General features: G+C 42.2%; 1 protein-coding gene across 1 annotated transcript; it reads left to right on the plus strand.

Annotated features, from left to right (window-relative positions):
* Positions 1–34: 34 nt before the first annotated feature.
* On the plus strand, positions 35–22,011 carry FBXO36 (F-box protein 36). Its single transcript, XM_053459819.1, has 4 exons — positions 35–152; positions 1,677–1,785; positions 15,095–15,267; positions 21,628–22,011. The coding sequence occupies exons 1-4, from the start codon at positions 57–59 to the stop codon at positions 21,811–21,813; spliced, it is 564 nt and encodes a 187-aa protein (XP_053315794.1). The 5' UTR covers positions 35–56; the 3' UTR covers positions 21,814–22,011.
* The last annotated feature ends 1,961 nt before the right edge of the window (positions 22,012–23,972 follow it).

Genomic DNA, 23,972 nt, shown 5'->3' on the forward strand with positions numbered 1-23,972 from the left:
GTGGAGAATGGGTTATCCGCCCTCGGTTCCATGGTTACCACAAACAGCGTCTTAAGATGGCGACTCTCTTACCAGAGGTCCTGTTGGAGACCACCGCACAAGCACCTGCCCCCAACAAAGACTTTTATCAGCTTCTTCTGACGCGAAACGAGGTGAGGGAGGAAAATATTTACATTTGCGAGGTTGCAAATAAGAAAATGTGCAATAAATTGGAAGAGAAAGGGACTGATGAGTCTAGATTGTAAGCTTAATTGAGCAGGGCCCTCCTCAACCATTGCTTCTGTAAGTCATTTTGTTATGTTTTATACTAATTGTTATGTCCTGCCTACCCTTTGTACAGCACTGCGGAATCTGATGGCACTATATAAAACGATAAATAATAGTGGTATTGGGTTCATCTGCTAAACGTTGAGGTCACTAAATGGAAAGTTGTTGTTTCAACTCCCTCACTTCACTATTCATTATGATGGCCAAATGCTGACAATTGCTCCAGCAAGAAGGGGTGAGCTGGCCCTGTCCTACATCTGTGGGTAAGGAGATTTAACCATACACTCTACAGGGCCAGCCGACCTCCTGCAACAGAAGTCCACTTGAGTTGTACCTTCATAAAGTATCATGTAGTCAAGGCATTAAAACTACATCTCTCCTGTCCCATACAACGAATGCGATTACATTAACCATGTGTTGGGAAAACCTTCTGGGATGAACCTCCGTAGAATATATTTAAAAGTGCATCTTATGCCCTCGCCTCCTTCTGGTTCCAAAGCTTGTTTGATCCTTACCTTTTGGTATTCTAAGTCCAAATAGCTATGCGATTCACTGCTTGTTACGTCCTGTTTACCTGTTGTACCGCACTGTGGAATATGATTGTGATATAAACATTGATTAATGATAACTAAAGAGTTACAAATTGTGTAGTCAAAGGTTTGGATTGAAACTGGTGCTTTCACTGAAAAAAACCCAACAAATATTTTTTTCTTTTTTCTTCTCTGCTCTCTATTCTGTGGTCTCCGCATGAAGCCCATAACTGCATTTATTTGTCATTAAGATACAAAATACACACTCTAAGCTTTTTTTCCTGCTTCAGTGGATTCTGTTCCTCTGTTGGTCTTACAACAAATGCAATAAAACATTGAAATAAAAAAAGGAGCCAGAAGTTCTCCGATATATAACCTACCAATTGGGCTATACATTCACAATCTTCTGCGCAATATGACATGCATGGATTGTGGACATGCCTCTGCTCCATCAGCCCACCCGGCACCTCTCATGGTATGTACTTAGCATGGAAGGCAGTGGTGCACACGCATGACAGGCCCACTTTAACCCAAGAAGATGCCATTTTCTTTTTAAGTGACCACAAATAACTTATTGGTGAGTAAAACCCACACTGCAGTTGCAGGCAACGGAGGGTTCCACATCAGTAGCTTTGAGTTTCACAGCAAACCGCAACCTCAGCAATCATTCACAATAGGAAGGTCCAAATTATCCTTTAGTGAATACATCTATGTCTGAGATGTACACAGTAGCCGGCAGTTTTCATCACCTGGTTTCTGGGACTTACATTCTTAGTCCGTAGAGTGATAATGAACCTACTAGACATTTCCTTGAGTAGCTTTTGTCGCTCCATTTGGGAGCGGTATGTTCTGTCTCACCACTTTTTCCTTTGTCTGCAGGTTATCTTGAGGTGGTGGAAAATATCTCTGAGAAGTGAATTCCGTAACACTAAACCCGGAGAACTTAAAGAGTCGCACGTTGACTTTGTAGATGATACAACATTGCAAGGTGAGTAGAAGGAACACACCCGGACTGGGATGTCTGCAGACAGGATCCACGCTACAGGAAGAAAGTGGGTTAGAACTATTTTACAATCCATGGCTTAGATACATTGAATTTGACGGCAGATAACCATTCGGCCCATCTGGTCTGCCCTGATGTAGAGTTAGACGTTGTTCTGTCCTTGGTCTTGTCTTAGGCTCAACATAATCACATGTCCACCCTATATTTACATCTCCTCAGCGTATTAGCCTCTGCCTCATTTGATGAAGATGTTCCATTTATCTACCACCCTCTCTGTAATGTAAATCTAAACCCCTGGCCCTCTAGTTTGAGATTATGGCCTCTTGTTCTAGCATTTCTTCTCCTTTGAAATAAACTTCCCTCATGTACTTAATTAAAACCCTTTAAGTAACTCAATGTTGCTATCACATCTCCCTCTCTATTCTTTCTTTCAAGCAATGCATATAAAAACTGTCTAATATTGCAAATGACAACTGGTTGGATCCAAATGAGGCCTGCACCCTGGGTGCAAAGTAACGGGATATCGGCTGGTGATGTAAGATTCAAAGTTCTACACTCATCCAGATACCTTCCTTAGTGAATAGACCCCAATAAAATGTCTTTTTTGGAAGGTGCATATATATATATATATATATATATATATATATATAATTCAAAAATCAGCAGTAGCCATCATATGTACAAACATATACATCCTCTTTATATTTATATGAATACGTTCCATGTAAGACCCCCAACAACATACTACATGGAATCATAATGTCAATTTAATCAAATATGAATTCAAAAGGCCCTGATCATTTAAACAGAACTTGCCTTAGATATATAGAAGATATGTGGGGAAGGCAACAGCGGTTGTTATGGAAACATGGGATCCAGAGCTCTGTCACTTAGATGCATCGAGCAGACAACGAATACACAATATATTGACAGGAAAATGACTGTGAACAGGCCATATCCTAGTACCTGGTAGGGACAGATCCAGACTCACGCATCTGAGCAAAAGCAGCTCTTTCATATGTAAAATTAAGGGTTTTTTTGTGGACTGTGCACACCAAGACCTATTTTGATACAGTAATAAAAAGTCTGGTAACATATGAAATCCTGTTTTCTATTAGTTTTTATACTTAACTCTTTTTTTATTATTATTATTTTATTCAAAGAGGGAGTACAATGATACCAAACAATAGATATCTCAAGAAAGTACAGGAATGGATGGCATGTACTTAGAAAGTATGTTAAACGTCCAAACAACGCTTAACAATATACAGTCATGTTTCACGGAACATACCATTGCCCTTTGCTTTTTGCAATGCTTTGATTGTTACACATGGTCATATATTTGCAGTTATCAGTAAATATTACCTGCAAGAGTAGAGGACACAGCCCATGTTATGTTTGACCCATCTTAACTTGTCTGCCTAGCAGCATCTAATAACTGAGCCTTATCCCTATAATAATCAAAGTCGATTCTGGGCTTTCTGGTTGTACTCTTTCCAGTCACCTTGTTCTGCGGAGGAGAGATGTTCAAGGACAGTCGGAAGCCAGTCTGGGACTATCTTCTTAATGTATTCTGGACAAACTCAGGAAGCCCCATGATGCACAGATTGTTGCGTGTGCTCTTGTTCTCCAGGTCCTCTATGCAGTCTTGCAGCATGGCAATGGTGCTTTCCTGTTGGGGATCCATGCACTTAAGAACGAAGTGATCGTCTTCAGTGTCAGATATTCTATCCTCCAGGGTTCCGATACGCTAACTTGATAACTTGACTTGTGTTGATAATTTGGCCAATGTGCTATCAATGGAGTTTGCTCGTTTTTCCTGCTTGGAGACCAGCAACAGAGATATTGCATTGATGTCTTGAATTATCATTGGTGACACAGGTGGGCAGACCACAATCCACATTAACTCATAGCAGCCTCAGTCTCCAATGGTGTTACAAATTTTTTTTGAAAATGGTCATATGTAGATGGTATGGTTACCCAAAGCATAAATTAAGCAAGAGATGTATAACAGGTGGCGTCGGCGGGGCTAGCATGGAGTAGGCCGGAAAACCTTGGTATCTCCCTAGCTGGCTGTGCCAATTGAGGTTATGGCTGGTAAGTCCCCGCTTGTTAGATCGTCGGCTGAGGTGAGTAGGCCTCTGCAAGATTCACCCCAGGCCTAGAAGCGGAGATATATGCTGACCCCGGGGGGTTTGTAGAAAGGTGAACGACCTCAAATAGGTGTATTGCTGTCCCAGACACCTTGTCACTACTGGTCCAGCCAGCATGTGTGAATTTCAGCTCTTGAATGGTTCAGGTGGCTTGACGTAGAGCGCAGTGATTTAGAGCCCCTCTAAAAAGCAGCTTTGTATACATTTGCGGAGCAGGTCAATTAAAAAATGTTGGATGTTAGTAGTAAGAACATCAGTGTGACGTGTCATCCGGATACACAGAAACCGGAAAATGCTTTTCCAACAAATGCTTACCATGTCTAAAAAGATGTATCAAATGTCATAGTCCACATCATTACTTCCATAAAGGATCTGTGAGGGCCATAATCTGTGGTGCTGAATGTAGTCTGCGAATCGTTTCTCACCAAGACTTGCCATGGACTCCTGCAGTGGATTCTAGCAAGGGAGGAAACATTGCATGTAATGCCCCGGCGTTGCTTGTGGTGGCCAAAGATAGGATCTCAGTGCTGAATAATATTTATCAGGATAACATTAGGAACCGTGATAATAATGCAGGTGATAAGCGTTCATTACAGGGATCAAACTATTTCTAGAAAAAAAAGTGCAAACATGTTCTACTCCTTCCCACTGGTGTAAAGAGTGTTGTTTGTAAGGCGTTGTTTGGCCATTGAAAAGATTGGAAAACATGTATTGTTGTACTTGACGTATACAGCTGAACACATTTTTTCCAGCAGTTGCAATTTTTCCACCATGACATACGTTCTACACACTTTATTTTAGTGCTAATAAAAATAAATATAGAAGCCCTATTTGTCCTTGAAAAAGGGGAATTCCATGATAGATAACGAGGCATACTTTATGTTCGTGATATTTAAATATCCCATTAGCTGGGAAACCCTCAGGTAGGAATGTATAGTTCAATGACCTTGTTTGCGCGTTCTGATGAGAGCTTTGGGAAGCCATGCTTTGTGCGGTTAGAAGCTGAAATGTGCCGTCGCTATTGTCCTTGTAAGCTCTACTGTTGAATTTTTTATGAGCGATGCCCAGATTAATCTCTCCTGCTTCTCATCGTCCGATCCAGTCATACCGATAAGGGTAATATTTGTGTGTTATCTGCACACTTTTTTAATTACCTTCTGCTGACAGCTCTACGATGTATACATTTTAAATGATATAACAAGCATCTGTTTTGGGTTTTTACCGGTTCAACCAAACAATCCCACAGAGTTGGGCAAAATGCTGTAGCAGTTCGGAACTAGGAGATTAGGCACAAGCAGTACAATTTTTACAAGCCATGGGTAATTTGTGCTAAAGTGTGTATAATAACAGAGTCTAATGTGTAATGTTCTTTCAAAGTCAAGCATTTTTATTACCCATAAACCAGTATGTGTGTGTGTGTGTGTGTGTGTGTGTGTGTATGATATATACAGTATATAGTTCATAGAAGAGACATCTTGGAACTGAAAAGGTTTCAGAGACGGTTATCAAGATTATTAAAGAAAGACAGAGTTTCCTAATTGGATACATTTTTACCGTACAGGGCTAGACTGCTTTGTATGCTGCTTTGCATTTCCAGCCAGTGGCCTCATTCTAAAACCAAATACAGAACGCGGAGCACACCCTAAAGAGCATAAAGGCCGTACACATATTCCATAAGAATGACACAAAAAAAGCAAGAATTGGAACATACCCAGTGAAAACCATTCAAGGCTATCTAAGGCATAAAGGTAATGCTTAGCCCAACCATTACACCAGAGTGCTCCAAGTCCCAAGTCTGGAGAGTCCTATCTTATGGTTCTATTGCTTACCAAGGTGCTGCACTTCCAGACTTCCAGACTTCCAGACCCTCTTGACTCAGGTACTGCAGCCAGTGACGCAGGCCAGTGCAGCCCAGCTTACTAATTACTATGTGGTCAGTGAAATAAAATTTAAAAAATATATAAATATGTGAAAATGTAAAAAAAAATCATAACATTGAAAACTAAGAAAGATCCCAGTAATGTCACTATGACCAGAAGTATCATCAAGGTCAAAGAAAATTTGTCCAAAAATGTGGGTACACTAAATAAGAGAGAAGGAAATTATAGCTAAACATGAGCACTGCGGAAACACTCAGATGCTTTGCTGCTAAAACCGAAAATAATAATGACCAATAAGCAAGAATTTAGAGCACACCCAGTGAATACCATTCACCTACCAAACGCCTACCTAAGGCATTAGATATTGGTTTCTGAATTCCATCACACTATATGGCCATACAATGCTTAGCCCGCCACTCCGTCAAAGTACCCCAAGTTTGGCGAGCAATTTCAGGACTATATTGCTTACCAAGGAGCTGAATCAGTCACGCTGCTTTGTATTTTAACCCAAAATGCTTTGTTTTGTGTACTTATTGGTCATTATTATTCTTGCAGCAATCTGAATGTGTATGCCTTTTTATGCTTTTTTAGGTTGCAAGTTCTGACCAAACTTTAGGGTTGAGCAGCCCCACCAGCCACATGGGTGCCTCAATAATGGTGGCCAGAGTCGCTTTTAGGTTAAAATGCAGTGCATTTCATTGGATAGTCTCATTAGAAGTGCATACACCACACTGTACCAGGGGTCTTTATAGACTGCTTCATTCCCACTGGGCCAAAGACTACGGGCTTGCTTACCTGGACAAACCATATACCTACCTTGGACTACCAAGCAGCTGTTGAGGTTGCGTCTAGGTTTAATAAAATACTTTCTGACAGCCTGTACTGACATGCATCTGAAAATAATCTATTATGCATATGTATCCCCGTTGAGGCAGCATCATATGGGGCTTAGGGAGGCGGACACTGTTTTTGAGTTTGCGCCAAGATTACTAGGATCTAGAGAGACATTTCAACATTAGGAAGACAGCTTGGGTGCTTTACGACTCTCCCCGAAAGACCATACTGCACCAGGTACAGATACACGCTATACCCCCTCATTCAAAATGGACTGGCTGGAGCTACCTTAAATAAGGAGCGTAAGACTAAAAGGTTCTTTAGGACATAGCTCCCTTATATTAATCAACTACACTCCCAAAGTACTCCTCAAAGCTTTTCGGTACACTAGTTGGTAAAGCGAACAGGTCCTATTTGACTGTAGCGTCTGTAGGCCCCTGGGGGAAGCCTTGGTAACGGCATGCAGGGTAGTTAATTTTTTAAGCGAGGATGGACACCCTGGACACACACAACTCACTTAATTGAGTTTATTTAATTATTGTTCAGTTATTTATAGAAAATGAGGTTGCTGTTCACAGCTTGTTTGTTCATTTTGCTGCCAAACTCGGTGGTTGGGTGAATCTTTTTGCACTGTATGGAAGATGGCTATTGTACCATCCAAGAATTATTCTGCTTATAGAACCTTGTTTATCGACTGTTACATTCTGTTTTGTGAACGGTTATCATTGGCCTTTGACTAAGTCCTTGTTGGACAAAATGTGCGAGTTGACCCCAGTGTAAAGTGTTTCCAGTCTACTTTTAAACTACTTTTAAACGTTTTACCATAGCCTGTTTTTGTAGGCTACTGGGAAGCTCCAGGTCCAGCATTGACTCATTTTGTGTTTCGGAATAAACCAATTTGGTCCGTAGAATCCAAATCTCATGGTGAAGCTAGGAAGCAGTGATCACATAGTGCTCGATGGAAAATAACACCTAGTGCAGTGATACTTAAATCAACTCTATATACAAACGTGTCATTAAATAAAAACTGCCTATATGGTGTGCTAACAGCTTCCAATAAATAACAGGAATTAGCCATAAAATAGTTCAGCCTCCGCATTGTGAAATAGCTTTATTTGAGCTAAATTTTACCCAGTTTCCTTTTTTTTCCGCATCAGTCATAAAACATGTCGCAAAGCTACCAGTCAGGAAGGGGTGTATGTGAATTGCATGCTGGGATACACAGTGTTCTCCTCCTGAAGCGGCTGGAAATATAAGTGCATATGTATTTTTTGATTTCCTAAAAACTGCCATATGGTATAAGGTTTATTTATGCTTTATTGATGGAAGTCGGTTTTATATTTTGTGACGGGAAAAGAATAAAGCATATGTTGTATATAACAGAGCCGTGCTTGGTGATCATTCTGTGATCAGCCGCAGAGAGGATCCAATTGATTAAGAGGAAGAAAAATATATTTTAAAAAAAATGGTAAATAGAAAAAATAGTTAAACAGGTTAAAAAAAAAAAAAAAAAAACAACAAATTTAAAATGTATACCATGGGTAAAATCTCAAAAAAGTACCTGTCATTGTAAGCAGGCAACATCTGTAAGACCTCTGGGAGACTTCTTTATATCTCATTGTTAGGAGAAAATTGCCTTTGGTGACAGAGACGGTGCATCTGCCATCTGGTGGAGGGCTTTGGTATCACAATAAAACATGCAGTAAAACTAAAGTGCTGACAAGGGTAGCAATGAGAACCTGGAAAATAGCTAGTTTGGATAAAATGTGTGTATATATATATATATATATATATATATATATATATATATATATATATATATATATATATATGTGTATCTACAAATAATGAAAAGAGACATTTTCACTATTGAGTTATTTATACTACATTTATACTTAATTAGTTACCGCATAGGTTGCAGTTCTGGAGACGCAAAGCACAAACCCAAGCTGATATGGTTAAAAATACAGCCATTCGTATGCATGTGTATTGCATTATATCGTAACTTAACTTATATGTTAACCTTATACTTGGGTTGTGTATTGTCAATTCATTTTCACTATCCAACTTTGGTAATAACGCTACAGAATCTGCTGGACCTCTTTATATAAATGTCATGTTTTATCATGGTCTGAGCAGCCATTCAAACAATCCCATTAGAGTTTGAACATCTTTCACACATAGAAAAGAATGTGTTACCGTGATATTGTTACAGATGTCTTCCTGAAAAGACCTTTAGAAGTCATAGGTGTAGAACATGCTTCTTCCAAGCGGTGTATGTGTTATCATGAGTGTGTAAGTCACTGAGTATGCATGTAGCATGATTATGTATGTATGTAAGTTTGTTAGATTATGTATAAATATGTGTGCCAGTGTGTACATGAGTCACCATGAATGTGTATGTAAGTGGGAGTATGCATGTAGCATGATTATGTATGTAAAAGTTTGTGAGAGTGTTTGTGTATAAATATGTGTGCCAGTCTTAAAAAGTGTCAGTATTTTCTAGTTATACCTTAACTACCTTAAAAAGGGTTTCCACTTGAGAAGCCATCTATAACTATGTGAAACCAGGCTCTAGGGACATGTGTCAGGGTACCAGTGAATCAGGACGGAGGCAAAAAGGTACTGGTCAAAATGTTTATTAAAATAAAATAACAACAAGGATCCAAAACATAAGACAAGCGGGTGGTCGTAGAACAAGCCAAGGTCAGGAGCCAGAACGGGTAGTCATACGAGTCATACGGGTAGTCATACGAGCCAGGTGTCGTGGTCCCCTCAAGGAGATGACGGCATTCCTTGAGTGCCAGAATTATAGCCAGAAGTTCCCTATCACCAATCTCGTAGTTGCATTCGGCTGGAGAGAGTTTTTTTGAGAAGAAGCCACACGGGTGTAGCGGGCCTTCAGGTTTAGGACGTTGAGACAGAAGGGCGTCTACTCCTGTCTCAGACGCATCTACCTCCAGGATGAATGGTAGTGTTGGGTCTGGGTGGACCAAGACGGGAGCGGACGTGAATGCTTTTTTCAAATCCTCAAACGCCTGAATCGCAACCAGAGGCCATCGTAAAGGATCACCATCTTTTCGGGTGAGGTCAGTAATGGGTTTGACTAAATCAGAGAAGTTGCGTATGAATTTGCGGTAATAATTAGCAAAACCGAGGAAGCGTAGGACAGACCGAAGACCAACAGGACGAGGCCAATTAAGTACCGCAGAAACCTTTTGAGGGTCCATAGAAAAGCCCTTATCAGAAATAATATAGCCCAAAAATGCAACCTGGTTTTTATGGAACTCGCATTTCTCCAACTTACAGTATAAACCATTCTCTCTGAGGCGTTGGAGGACACGTTTGACGTCACTGATATGGGTCTCGAGAGAAGGCGAGTGTATGAGTATATCGTCAAGGTATACAACAACACACTCCTGTAGCATATCTCTGAGTACGTCATTGATAAACTCCTGGAAGACAGCAGGGGCATTGCATAAGCCAAAAGGCATAACCAGATATTCATAGTGCCCACTTCTGGTATTAAATGCCGTCTTCCATTCGTGTCCTTGCTTAATGCGTACCAAATTGTAGGCCCCACGTAAATCCAACTTGGTGAACAGCTTGGCCCCTTTTAACCGATCAAAAAGCTCAGTGATCAACGGTATTGGATATGCATTTTTGATCGTAATTTTATTCAGACCTCTGTAATCAATACAGGGCCTAAGTTCACCCCCCTTCTTTTTTTACAAAGAAAAAGCCGGCACCAGCGGGGGAAGTGGATTTACCTATAAATCCCCTAGCCAGGGCATCGGAGACATAATCCTCCATGGCCTTATTCTCAGCAACTGACAATGGGTAGACTCGACCACGAGGAGGAGCAGCGCCTGGCTGGAGTTCTATGGCGCAATCATAGGACCTATGGGGAGGTAGGGAACCAGCCCGAACTTTGTCAAAGACATCAGCATAGTCCTTGTATCCTTGTGGCAACACCGGGGTAGCATCAGTACAAAGGACCTTGATAACTTCGCAAAGACACTTCTTTTGGCAAGAAGGCGACCAGGCTAACACCTCAGACTGCCGCCAGTCGAGGGTAGGATTATGTTTTTGTAACCACGGATAGCCCAACACCACAGGAAAGTAAGGAGAGGAGATCATCTGGAACTGGATCTTCTCCTGATGGAGAGCCCCGATGGACATGGAGAGAGGAATAGTCTCCTTGGTAATGAGCGAAAGCTGCAGAGGCCTACCATCAATAGCCTGGACGACCAAGGGCTTCTCCCTGTTACTAACAGGTATACAATGGTTAGCCACAAAGGAGGTGTCGATAAAGGCATCGGCAGCAAGTCTATGAGCGCTTTGGTAACAATCGAAGCCACTGGCCATGACAAAACAACCGTAACTAGAGGCTTGTTTTTGAAGATGTTAGGGGACCGGGTAAGCCCACCTAGAGTGTGTCCCCGACCGGACCCTAGGTGCGAGCGTTTCCCGGGCGAGTTGGGCAGGAACGTAGCAAATGCCCACTTTGGCCACAGTAAAGACATAGGCCCTCCCTCCTACGGTACGCTCTCTCGGCCTCAGAGAGCCGGGTAGCCCCCAACTGCATGGGCTCAACGCCCTCCGGCAGGACATCCACAGGAGGCGAGGGAGGAACGGGTGGGTTCAAAAAGGTTGGCGCCAACCTAAAAGGATGCCTCCTCAGGCGTTCCTTGAAAGAGGGTCTCTCCCTAAGCCTTGTATCAATAAGGGTCAGGAAGGTGATTAAGGCTTCTAGGTCAGTAGGGAGATCCTTAGCTGCTACTTCATCCTTAATGGAATCGCTCAGACCATGGAAGAAAGCAGCCACTAGAGCCTCATTGTTCCACCCGACCTCTGCTGCCCAGGTACGGAACTCAATCGCATAATCAGACACAGTCCTAGTCCCCTGGCGAATGGACATAAGGTGTTTGGCAGCAGAGGTAGCATGGGCCGGAATGTCGAAGACTCTACGGAAAGAAACCACAAACTCTGCAATAATTTTGCACAACAGGCCGATTCGCCTCCCAAAGTGGATTAGCCCATGCTAGAGCTTTGTCGGTTAGTAGTGAGATCAAGAAACCAACCCTGGCCCGCTCGGTCGGAAAAGCCTGAGGCACCAATTCGAGATATATGCCAACCTGGTTCAAAAAGCCACGGCACTGGGAGGGGTCCCCTCCATAGCGTTGGGGCAGAGGAGCAGTACCACTCATGCCTCTGGGAGCCAGTGGTTCAGCTGCAACAGCTGGTGCAGGAACAACATAAGGAGCCGGAGCTATAGGTCGTGCAGGTGGTGGTTCCAAATGTGCTGTACGGTTAAGGAGTGTCTGTACTGCAGCAGCCAACTGGTCCAACCTGTGATCCTGTTGCTCCAACCGGGTGAAGACTGTAGGAACAGGAAGAGTACCAGTAACATCAGGATTCATGGCCCTTTCGTAATGTCAGGGTACCAGTGAATCAGGACAGAGGCAAAAAGGTACTGGTCAAAATGTTTATTAAAATAAAATAATAACAAGGATCCAAAACATAAGACAAGTGGGTGGTCATAGAACAAGCCAAGGTCAGGCGCCAGAACGGGTAGTCATACGAGCCAAGGTTAGGAGTCCAGAAATCCACGTAGTCCAAAAGCAGGCAGGAGTCAGCACCAGAATGGGAGTCAGACAGGCCAGGTCAGGTCAGGTCATACACAAGAATCAAACACTGGAAGGAAACACGCACTCACAGGTCCGGAACCACGAAAGGGCAACCAGCAACTGAACTAGCTGGTTAATATAGTCACAGCCTGTAGGAAGAGGAGGGGTTAACTTGGACATAAAGTTGGAAGAGGAAGGGGGCGCGGCCTAACAAACAGAGCCATGAGGAGGAAAGCCAGTGCAGGTAGGCCGAAACTCTGACAACATGAAGTTGTGTTTGATCAGCCACATATTTAAGGTTTGTCAAGTACAGAGAAGCAGAAGATGTCCATCCATGGGTGATCGTTGGCATAAGCAAACCTTTCAGGACATAACCCTGTATGGGAAAACATTGGCATACAGTTGTTCCCTTCATGTAAGAGAGGATCCATCGGTGGGAGAAGAGAATCTAAGACTTGAATTTCACTGCTGCAAAAGTCAGGGATAAGCAGCCGTAACCCATAATCAATGGAAGTCCGCAGAGCATCTCCTGCTCCTCATTGATTTTAGCAAGAGCTGAATTCACATTTGAAGACCACGTTTTGTAGAAACCCACCCGGTTAAGACATGCTGAGGGAACCAGTCTGCCCACTTGATCCACTGTAACATGTAAATAGCTGGATGTTGGGTCATAGCAGGAATCTTCTATTGGTATCCATGGAGTCATATTGGTTTCTATGGAGACTGAACCATCAGTGGCCATTTTGTTTCCTTATTCTTCACTAGTATCCACGCCTATACCTGGCTGTTACATTTATTTATACACCGGCAACACATTCCGTAGCGCTGTTAAACTCAGTGGAATACTTTTAAATCTGGTACAAGATGAGAAGAGGGCCCTGCTCTTGCGAGCTTACAATCTAGACTGTGGTTGAGGGGGAAGTCAAACAGTAGCAAGGTACGGCTTGGATGGGGTTGATCGAATCAGGACAATCTGTAGAGATTGTTGGTCGTTCAGATGGCTTGATTAGGATGATGACGGAGAGTGTTAGGAGTAAGGGTTGTATGCTTCTGAAAAAGGTGGGTTTTCAAAGAACTTTTAAAAGTCACTAACGAGGGACAAAACGGGATTTTCGGAGAAGAGGGTGAAATCCTGAATACGGGAGTGAGAAGAGGTAAAGGTTTATCCATCCATGGTTTTACGTGGATAGATATTTGTGTTTTAGAAATTAATTCAGCAGTGGTTCAAATCCATTGAGTTTATTCACTAAAGAGACAGTTCAAAGTAACGATTTAGTATAATGGACCAACCCCAGTGAACTTATGTTCCGGGAAGAGCTTTGCCAACCCTTTTTATAATGAAATCATATTTCTTCAAAGTCGACTCCTTTATACAATACACTGAGCCAAATCAACGCTTTTTACAGGAGGATTTTGACAAATCTTCATAATCGTGAATTGAGGGAGTTGAAGTGACAGCTGTCCTGCAAACTCCTGCTTCTGTCATCAATCCCCTGATAAAGAAACATATTACAACATATTACAACACATTTACGGAACTCATTATCTTCCCTCCCTCCATCTCCACTCCACTACCTGAATTCTCTATCACCATTAACAACACAACTATCTCTCCTACTAACCAGGCCCGATGCCTTGGGGTCATCCTTGACTCAAACCTCTCCTTCATCCCTCACATTCAGTCCCTCGCCAGATCCTGCCGCCTGCACCTAAAAAACATCTCTCGGATCCGCCCATTCCTCACCCAAGAATCCACAAAAACTCTGGTTCATTCACTTATCATTTCCCGTCTTGACTACTGCAACACTCTTCTGGTTGGCATTCCACTGTCTCGACTCTCTCCACTACAGTCTATCCTTAATGCCGCTGCTAGGCTCATCTTCCTTGCACGTCGCTCCTCTTCTGCTTCCCCCCTCTGTGAATCCCTCCACTGGCTCCCAATTACCTTTAGAATTAAATTTAAGATCCTGGTACTGACATATAAGGCCATCCACAATACTGCGCCTCCGTACATTTCGGACCTCATTAGCAAATACTCTCCTACTCGATCCCTACGTTCCTCCCATGGGCTAAGGCTCTCCTCCTCACTCATCACCTCTTCCTTTTCCCGTCTACAAGATTTCACTCGAGCTGCCCCATATCTCTGGAATCTGCTCCCAAGGAACCTTCAGAATTCACCCTCCCTCCCGACATTCAAGAAACATCTAAAAACCCACTTCTTCAGAGAAGCATACCATCTTAGCTGCTAGAACATCCTTGTCATTGATACCCCCACAATACCTCTCACCCTTTCTCTATGCCTTATGTTTATCACCCCATTTTCCCTCTAGATTGTAAGCTTGCGAGCAGGGCTCTCTCCACCAAATGTATCGGTTTGTCTTAGTCTGTCAATTCTTGTCTTGTCATATCCCTTGAATTTATGTATTGTATTAAGCGCTGCGTAAACTGTTGGCGCTATATAAATAAAAGATAATAATAATAATAATAATAATTTTGGATCTACTCCAAGCTTAAAGTGTGTGTGTCTGTGTTTACAGCGTAGTAAATACTTGTTAATAGTATTGTGTATAAGTGCAGGGATTGTATTATCTTACGTCCAGCATCACCCCTGGGGAAAAGTATAAACCCCCTGTGTTCTGCATGTTCTCCCCTCTATGTTGAGCATGGTGTTTCTGAAAGCAGGATAGTGAGCAACCTAGCTAGTAGCCTGGATGCGGCAGACGTTCCTTAATAAAAACGTGTTAACCCTATAACTGTATAAAAATGAAAATAAAGCTTATGTGCTTTCTCCCTCCAGCTCAGATAGGCATAGTCTTTGGACAGAATACACTGAATTACGTGCTCAAGCTGTGCCAGGGATACTATGATTTCCTCGATCGCCTCCCTGACTCGTTGCTTCTGTATATCCTGACTTTCCTGGACCTAGAAGACATTGCTCAACTCGCACAGGTTTCACACTCATTCCAGAAGGTAAATTAAACATGTATTTCTCTTATTAGAGTTATAAAAATTCACATGCTGGGAATATTGCAGGCTGAGAAAGATGCTGATTATTATTATGCTGCTTTGCGTAGATTCCACGTTTTGCCTGATTTGCATGCAGGTAAATGAAGATACACATTAGTATTAGAGAAGTGTACATTACTGGGGGAGTCTACTTTAAAAAGTAGCACAAAAAGTCCCAAATGAAGTCACAGTGTGGCACTCTTCTTTCACACCCCGTTTTGTGTGGTGGGGTTCCTTTTACAATGGCTGTTAACCCCATCGCATCCGGTAATGTACCAGTGTTGTCATGCCAAAATGGGCTCATCGGTTCTGTGACGTACCCGGTACGTCATGCAAAAAAAAAGGCCCCCACGTCGCCACCCGAGCCTTTGATCACTCACACAGGAGCTATTCTGCAGGCTCAACACGATCATGACATTGCAGGGGTAATATTTGTCACCACAAGCTTGTGGGGGTTAATTATCAGTCAATGCTGTGCTTCTATGAAGCATCAGCAATGAAAGAATTAAAAAAAAGAAATGTGAAAAAATAAATAACAGCGCTAACCTGAAAGTCAAGGGTGCTTCCAATTGCAGTTAAGGATCTGCAGCAGTAAAAACTGCTGAAGAACCAATCGAAAGTGGGCTGATCATGATCAGATCACTCCTGGCCAATAGGAGTGATCTAATCATTAAGGCAGCCACTGGATGACTCTGCCCTAGAAAGAGAGAAGGGTCATCTAAGGTAATAATGAAAAAAAACACAAATTATTAAATAAAGAAATACATAATTATTAACTGATCACTTGTCGGTGACATTTTAAGTCACTGAGTATTGATCAGTCTCCCTGATCAATGTCAGCGGCCTAAACTTGTCACGTACAAATTTCAAAAAAGTTTGAAAACTGAAATGCGCATGTTCCAGTTTTGACTCCACAATGTGTGAGAAACCTGACTTAACCATGCAAGTGGGGTATCGCTGTACTCGGGGGGCGGGGGGGTATGTGTTACTGAACACAAATCAAGACCTTTTCTTTCACATATCCACTCAGAAAAATAAACTTGGTGAAACCGCAAAGTGGATGTGAAAAATGTTTTTTTTTTAGACTGACTTTGGAAGCTGCATGGGCCAGGCCAATATGCTCCTAACTAGATTCCCTGAGCTGTCTAGTTTTTGGTAATACATAGTTTTAGGGGGTTGAAATGAAATATGGGACGTCTACGTGTCTCAAATGAGACCGGGACCCAACAAACTGATCTATCAAAATTCCATGTTTGAAAACTGTAACGCACATGTTCCAATTTTGAACCTGCAGTGCCAAAGAGTCATGCCCTACCCATGTATATGGGATATTCCTGTACTCGGGGGGGGGGGGGTGTTTCCGAACACAAATCACAAGTTGTTTTAGTAATTTTACGTACCCAGGGAAAACTTTTACTAAAATACTGTGTTTTGGATAGAATGGGGTTGTTTAAAATGAAAAAATATTTACTGCAATGTTTAGGACAGAGTGGCGTTAAAACGGTTAAATCAAAAGTGTGAAAATGCCCCTAGTAAGATACTTTGGGATGTCACCTTTCAAAAAATATATACCGTATTTGCCCGAATATAGGCCGCCCCCCCACACTTTAAGTCTTTAAAGCGGGGGTGCGGCCTATATTCGGGGTTTAGCGCAGGAATGCGCAATTCGTACATGCAGTTCCAGGCGCCGGGCAGGCAGCAGGGTTAAGATACAGATCCCCCGCAGCGCTGCAGGGGACCTGCATCCTACTCTCTGATACGCTCAGACAGCCTCCCCTGCCAGCACTTACCACGGCAAGAGTGCCGGCACGGGAGAGTGTCTAAGTGCATCGTGGGGGGGGGGGTCCCGGCAAGGGAGATTGTTAAAGCACATCGTGCAGACGTGCCGGCAGTGGAGGTTGTTTATGCTTGCATCGCCGCAGCCGGTGAACGTCTGCACGATGCGTTTTAACTCTGCCCCCAAGATGTGCCTCCGTCCTAGACTTACCAGAGCAGACACCCGGGAGTCTGCTCTGGTAAGTCTAGGGGGGGGCAAATCTCGGGGGCAGAGTGGCAGCATATCTCGGGAGGGGGGCAGAGTGGCAGGATATCTCGGGAGGGGGGCAGAGTGGCAGCATATCTCGGGGGGAGGGCAGAGTGGCAGCATATCTATAAAAAAAAATTCTTTCAAAAAGCACCTAACTTTTAGGGTGCGGCCTATAATCGAGCCAATACGGTACTTTTGTTCAGCAGTTTTTCTGGCCGCTATCAAGGCGCAAGTCCCAGCATACCACATCTTAAAAAACCTAGTTTAGAAACAGCGATGCGCGTCATTCATGTTTAACCCTGTAACTGCCAAAATAAATGAAAATACCAGGCATATGAGGTGTTTCCAAAAACAGGACAAATACCTAAATACACTTTTGGAGGCTTTTTTTCCCATTTTTCCCCCTACTTGTGCTAATAAAAAGAATATATAATGTGTGGGGGTGCAATAAATAAGTTAGTGGGCAATCAGAGTTTTAATAAAGTTTAGCAAAAGCACAAAAACTGGCCTGGTCATTTAGTGCAAACATAGTAAAAAAAAAAACCCCGGTCCCAAAGGGGTTAAAGGAGCACTCTGATGCCGTTTTCATGTTAAATGCAAATTGGTGTCCATTTTGCAAGGACATTTTACCCCGTGGAAATTGGTGTTTCAGGGTCACGAGTCAACAAGCTTAACCTCCGAAACCGTACAGAGTACGGCCTTGGCGTTTCAAGGCATACACCACGTCCATAGCGGTAACGGTTTTCCTCTTGGCATGCTCAGTATAAGTGACTGCATCACGAATCACATTCTCCAAAAACACTTTGAGCACACCACGGGTCTCCTCATAGATCAACCCAGAGATATGCTTTACACCTCCTCGGCGAGCCAAACGGCAGATAGCAGGCTTGGTGATACCCTGGATGTTATCCCGAAGCACCTTCCTGTGCCTCTTTGCGCCACCTTTCCCGAGTCCCTTACCTCCTTTGCCACGGCCAGACATGATCACGTTTACTCCACAAGTTCCACAGCACAATACCCCGTGGAAATTGGTGCAGCGTCCTTTAGTTAACGCTTTGGTCTCTTGGGACGTGCATCTCGGTATGTATCTTTTTGCACATGCTCAGTGGAGATCCTTTTCTGGTCATTGCGAGCTGAGCTGCCATTGAAATCAGTGGGAATAGCAGCAGCCAGGTACATTGAGCTGCTTCACCGGGAGAGTTTCTGGTTTCGGTGGAGGCGGCTGGAGGAGGAGAGAATCAGACAGGCCTCGTTTTCCAGCTACAGTAAAGAATGCCTGCTCTAATTTGCATACGGTAAAACATATTGGAGTCTATAACAACATGTATTAAAATAAACATACACACTACAGAATCTGTATCATTCTCCTCTCCATTTTGGCCAATTATCATACCTGGGAACTTCTCGGCTCCGGCTACCAGGAGTCTTCCCTTGCGGGACGTGGCTAGGACTGCACACTGACGTCGGTGGGCAGTCTCGCTGATGTCGGGGGCATTCCCGCTGATGGCAGTGGGAAACACCCCCATTTAAAGGAAAAAATGGGAGGATTCGGGTCTTGAACTGGAGGAGCAGCGCTCACCCAGCAATCTCTGGGTCAAACCCAGAAAAGGTTCAATCAGGATTCTGGCTCAGATTCCAAAACACCAATGTACCCCATTAAATACCTTGGAATGTCGTAAAGTAGCTTTACTAAACATATTCCCATCCAGTTGCCCTGTTCATTTTAGGACAATAATTACTATAATAAAGGCGGTCATCACCAGAGATTGGAAAAACCCCTAATCATTAAATAAACAAGAAGTATGGAATCTGCTCAATAATATTTGGTACTCAGAAAAAAAATCCTACTTCTGTGTCCAAAACACAAACCATATGTTCCAAGCCATTTGGGAACCATGGTTGCAAGTGGTGGAGGAGGAATTACACATCTTTGGAAGCTGTCACTGACCAACCGTTATTAGCTCCCAAGGGCTTGGACCCTGGAGGGGTGGGATGTCACTTGCAGGGCATCATATTAGCTTTATTGCATTGCCTGTTTCACATATACATTGTGCCCAATTACACTCTTCCAATAAATCGGCATTTCCTATTACTGCGAGAACATAACCCTGGCAGTCGCGATTGTTATAGCAAGCTTGGCATCTGTGTTGCACACAGGTAGAAGTAAGCGGAGCGCGAGCAAAAAGAGGCACTAAATGATTTAGATAAGGGAGTGAATTCGAAGTGACATCTTGATTAGCTCATGATCCTAAGCTGAATGTGGCTAGCTTTCATAACACTGATAGTGTGTTATGAGTTAAGCGTCATTCACAGAGGGGTGCCTATCCCTCATACAGGTAGTGTGCATTAATATTCACAGAGGGGTGCCATTCCATAACAGCCAGCCCTACATCAAAATTGTTTCATGCATTTTGCCAGTGGGAACATTAATGCTACAAAAAATCTCCCTTTCCACATCATTATTGCATCAGCGTGTGTGTTTAAGTATATCATCGTTAAGTTGTACAGCTTCACGCAGCCAGCAGGGGGAGCTAAATTCATCAGTATGCGGTAAATGATTTTCAGATTACTCCGTTTCCTGTTTGTTGGCGAGTTAAAGTCAGAAAGGCACATGGCTGGTGGAACTGTAACATCAGATTGCTTTTAGATTGTATTGTGTACAGTATGTTTGAAAATATTAAAATCTATGTGTTCAATTCCTGTAAGAACAAAAATTGTAACCTGAAAAGCCTAGTTTTCCTAATTTTAGTGTGAATGGAAATATATAAAATCCCAAGATTAAATCCCAGATCAAATGTGGGCATAGAGGGCATTTCATGTGAAATTCTTGCACTTTGAGCCCTCTTCCATCACCCTCTTTGTAATCTGTGGCTTTGAGTCATGTGAGCCGGGAAATCCCTCAATCCAACAGGGGCCTAATAACTTATTTCACACGGAAACGTTCTGCTTTATGTTTGTGTTCTGAAACCAAATTCTTACTTTTGTATTATAGATTTGAATTTTATAAGAAAATAAGTAGTTCTTTTTCAAGTCTAACACTTTACAGTTATACCTTACACTACGTAAACATATGTAATAGTATTTCTGATTAAAATAAGCAATTTATATATATTAAGAACCCACCCTATGTGTATGCTGTGGGCTAAGGTATCTTCCTCTTTATGTGATCTGCATGTTTTCTTCCTAGTTATTAATGTATGTATTCCCGATAGTTACGTTTCTGATTGCTGATGATTGGCTCAGGCAGTCTTCGGGTGGAAATTGATTAGATAAGGCACAAGATATAAGTTGTTTCCGATTTATGCCGAAAACTGTGAGAGTTCCTCCTTAAATTAAGACTACCAACAATAATGGATTATCGTTATTATGTAGACATTCTTTTTAAAATGCATATCTTTATAGGCTGGGATACGTGGGAACTCTGTTTGTCTGTCTGTCTGTCTGTCTGTCTGTCTGTCTTGTCCTGTCTCCACACTAAGCTATTACCCCAGGAAAGGGAGGGCTCTGGGTAGAGGACCCTTGGAGCTTCCCAGGTATGGAGATAACTGGTTTATACCAGTTTTGGAAGTACACGAAGGGTAAAGGATCACTAAGCAGTGGGCCGTAGGTATGTTATGATGATTAACATGTATTAATTATTCATTATGAAGAAAGAATCCTGCAAGTTTAACTACATTAAGCAAGACAAATTATGCGATGATCTCATACCTCACAGAATTGGACTGTTGAATCTAAGCCTAGTTTTTCTTTAGTACAAAATTTGGTCCCATGGAAAACAATTTAAAATAGTGAAAGGAAATGGATGCTGAGCTTAGCGATTTCCCAGAATCTTCTCGCTAATTTCAGAGACAGTTGTGGTCTTACAAGAGGTCCCGGGGGTTTATTATATTGGGTATACAAGATGGAAAAAGTTCTTGATACATACAAAGTTAAGGAGATGAGAGAAACACACTTGTGGATCACTGTGGAATAACGGACAAACCCTGCGCAGTGTAGAACATTTATTCAACCATCCATAGTGCTGCATCGTGCTAGGTATTGCTCCCAAAAATATATGGATTGCTTCGAGAAACTATTCGCTCTTCCTCTTAAAACTCACAGAAAGTCAATGTTCTAGCTAGGAATCCCGCAGAGAGAAACTTTGGGCAGCCATCTGATGAAATTGAAAAAGTATGGAGAGAACTCAAATGTCTAGAGCGGAACTGAAGGGTTTGTTACTCTAGGCAAGTAGCTGCAAGCAATCCTGGTATTTGATTTTTAAGTATTTTACCATCATTTCTGTTTTATCTCCTTAACAGATCTGTAACTCGGACAAGCTGTGGGAGCACATTGTGGAGCGATCCTGTGACCGGGTTACTGTGGACATGAGAGCTCTAGCTCAGGATATAGGCTGGAAACAGCTGTTCTTCACCAACAAGCTGCAACTGCAATTACAGCTCAGGCGATGGAAGCGGAGGCAAGAAGAGAGCCGGGATGTTTGCTAGGGTTAAAAAGGTCAGCTGCTGCTGGAGGAACCTATAGAGAAATCTAATAACCTGCTTCAGCTGCCTCTGACAACTAATGGGGAATACCACAATGCAGCAAACCTGCATTTACTACTACTTATAGCGCTGTCTTACCAAATACAGAAACACACAGACGCTGAATGTGCCAGACCGTTTTAGCTTGCTGCTTAACATAGCATAACCTAACCATCTAATTTAATACCATTCCTAGTAGGTGGAGTCCATACTTGTACTTAGAAAATGAAGCTATTGTTAATCAATAGAACATGAAAGATGCATATATATTTTAATAACACACCAATTTAAGATGTTTGGCAATAAAGATTCAGTTTTATTTCCCGTTTCCCATAACCAGCGAGAGTGTATGTATTACATGTGTCTTGAATGGAGATTTATGATTTGGTTAAAAATAATAATGCAACAAATAGGCGGGATTTATGTTCTATTGACTAACATCATGTATGTCATACTTCTAGTGTATCAATAGACACGTTCCAATAACTCCTTCAAACACTGAAAAGCCAACTTAACAGAGTGAAACTTTTTTTTACATAATGATTTACATATGGATAATTATTTTTATATGAGCTTTAAAGTACTGCAATAGCTACATAGATTATGCTGCATGTTATGGTACTAATTTATATATGTATGCCTAAAGATGTCATGGGTGCCTTTAAAAGGTTTGGCCTGTGCCAAAAGTTAGGACTGCTTTAGATCTTGAGTGTTTTGTATATTCAACACATGCGTATATCCAGATAAACCGAAGAATATTATGATGTCATAATTACCATAATTACACATTACATAATGTGCACGTTTACAGGCAGCATACTCTTGTACTTGTTAATTGTCTGCTTTTTCTACAGCACCTGAAAAATGAAGTTTAAATGTTTTACAATATTTGCTGTACAATAAAATAAAGTGTTAAAAAAAAATATCTTGTTTATTATTGAAATATATATATATACATAAATTCCCACAGTAAGTTGTCCACAAGCTGTTTTCTAAAGTTTCAGAAAAGACGGGTAGATTGCCCCGAGGGAATGGGGGGGGGGGTAGACCAATCTCATCTAAGGAGGGCTAGCATGACATTTAATGCCGGACTCCTCTGCTCTGCCGGGATGGGGGGCTCGGCCTTGCACTCAGTGGGGTCACATAACACAAGTAGGACTACAGCAATATGTCCGATAGTGTGGGGCAGATGGAGATGCTTCCCTCTCTGAGGATAAAGTTTGCTTGGGGCAGGGGTTAGCTACTACTTGGACATACTGACCAAGCCCCCCCCTCCGGCAAAAAAGTGCCAGCCCTCCCCTGTTTATAACAATTTGAAACAGTGGTCTCTCGGAAAATTACTTTTATTCGTTTTCACTAATAGCATATTAGGGATTATTATTATTATGTTTATGATCATTTATTCTTTGCCCTCCACTACTTCAAAGTACCCCAATCTCGCCAAGTTCTATATAATCCTGTATCGTTTACCATGGAGCTGGACCAGTGAGACTACAATGCAATGTATAGCCTTCTCTAGATACCATTAACGAGACACACATGTGATGCGCAGGGCGGTCAGAACCTCACAATATACATAAAAATGCAAAAAGACAAATGTACCATAAATAGAGGAACTTTATTAGGTTATATTATAATTAAAGATACATACATTAATGCAGCAGAATACCTAAAACAACAACCAAAAATAAATGAAATAGCATCTCGATTTGGAGGATCTCCCAGTTTAAAATGTGTATTTATATTGCAGTATTAAGCTTTGCGTCCTCCATTGCAGGTAGATTTAAGATTTTGGGTATCCACACTCCTTATTCACCCTCTTTTGCAGGGGAAACCCCATTCATAACTCAAATAATAGTACGCATCGTTTTATCTATGGAAAAATACTTCCACTCTTCTGAGAAGGTTTTCTACAAGATTTTGGGGTGTTTCTATGGGAATTTTTGCCTATTCATCATGTAGAGCATTTATGAGGTCAGACACTGATGTTGGATGAGAAGGCATGGCTCGTGATCTCTATTCCAGCCCATCCCAAAGGCGTTCGATGGGGTTGAGGTTAGGGCTCTGTGCGGCCGGTGAGGTATAAAGGGATATTAAACCCAGCCCTCCATTTTCTACTGGTG

The sequence above is a fragment of the Spea bombifrons genome, chromosome 3 (genome assembly GCF_027358695.1).
Source record: "Spea bombifrons isolate aSpeBom1 chromosome 3, aSpeBom1.2.pri, whole genome shotgun sequence".
NCBI lineage: Eukaryota > Metazoa > Chordata > Amphibia > Anura > Pelobatidae > Spea > Spea bombifrons.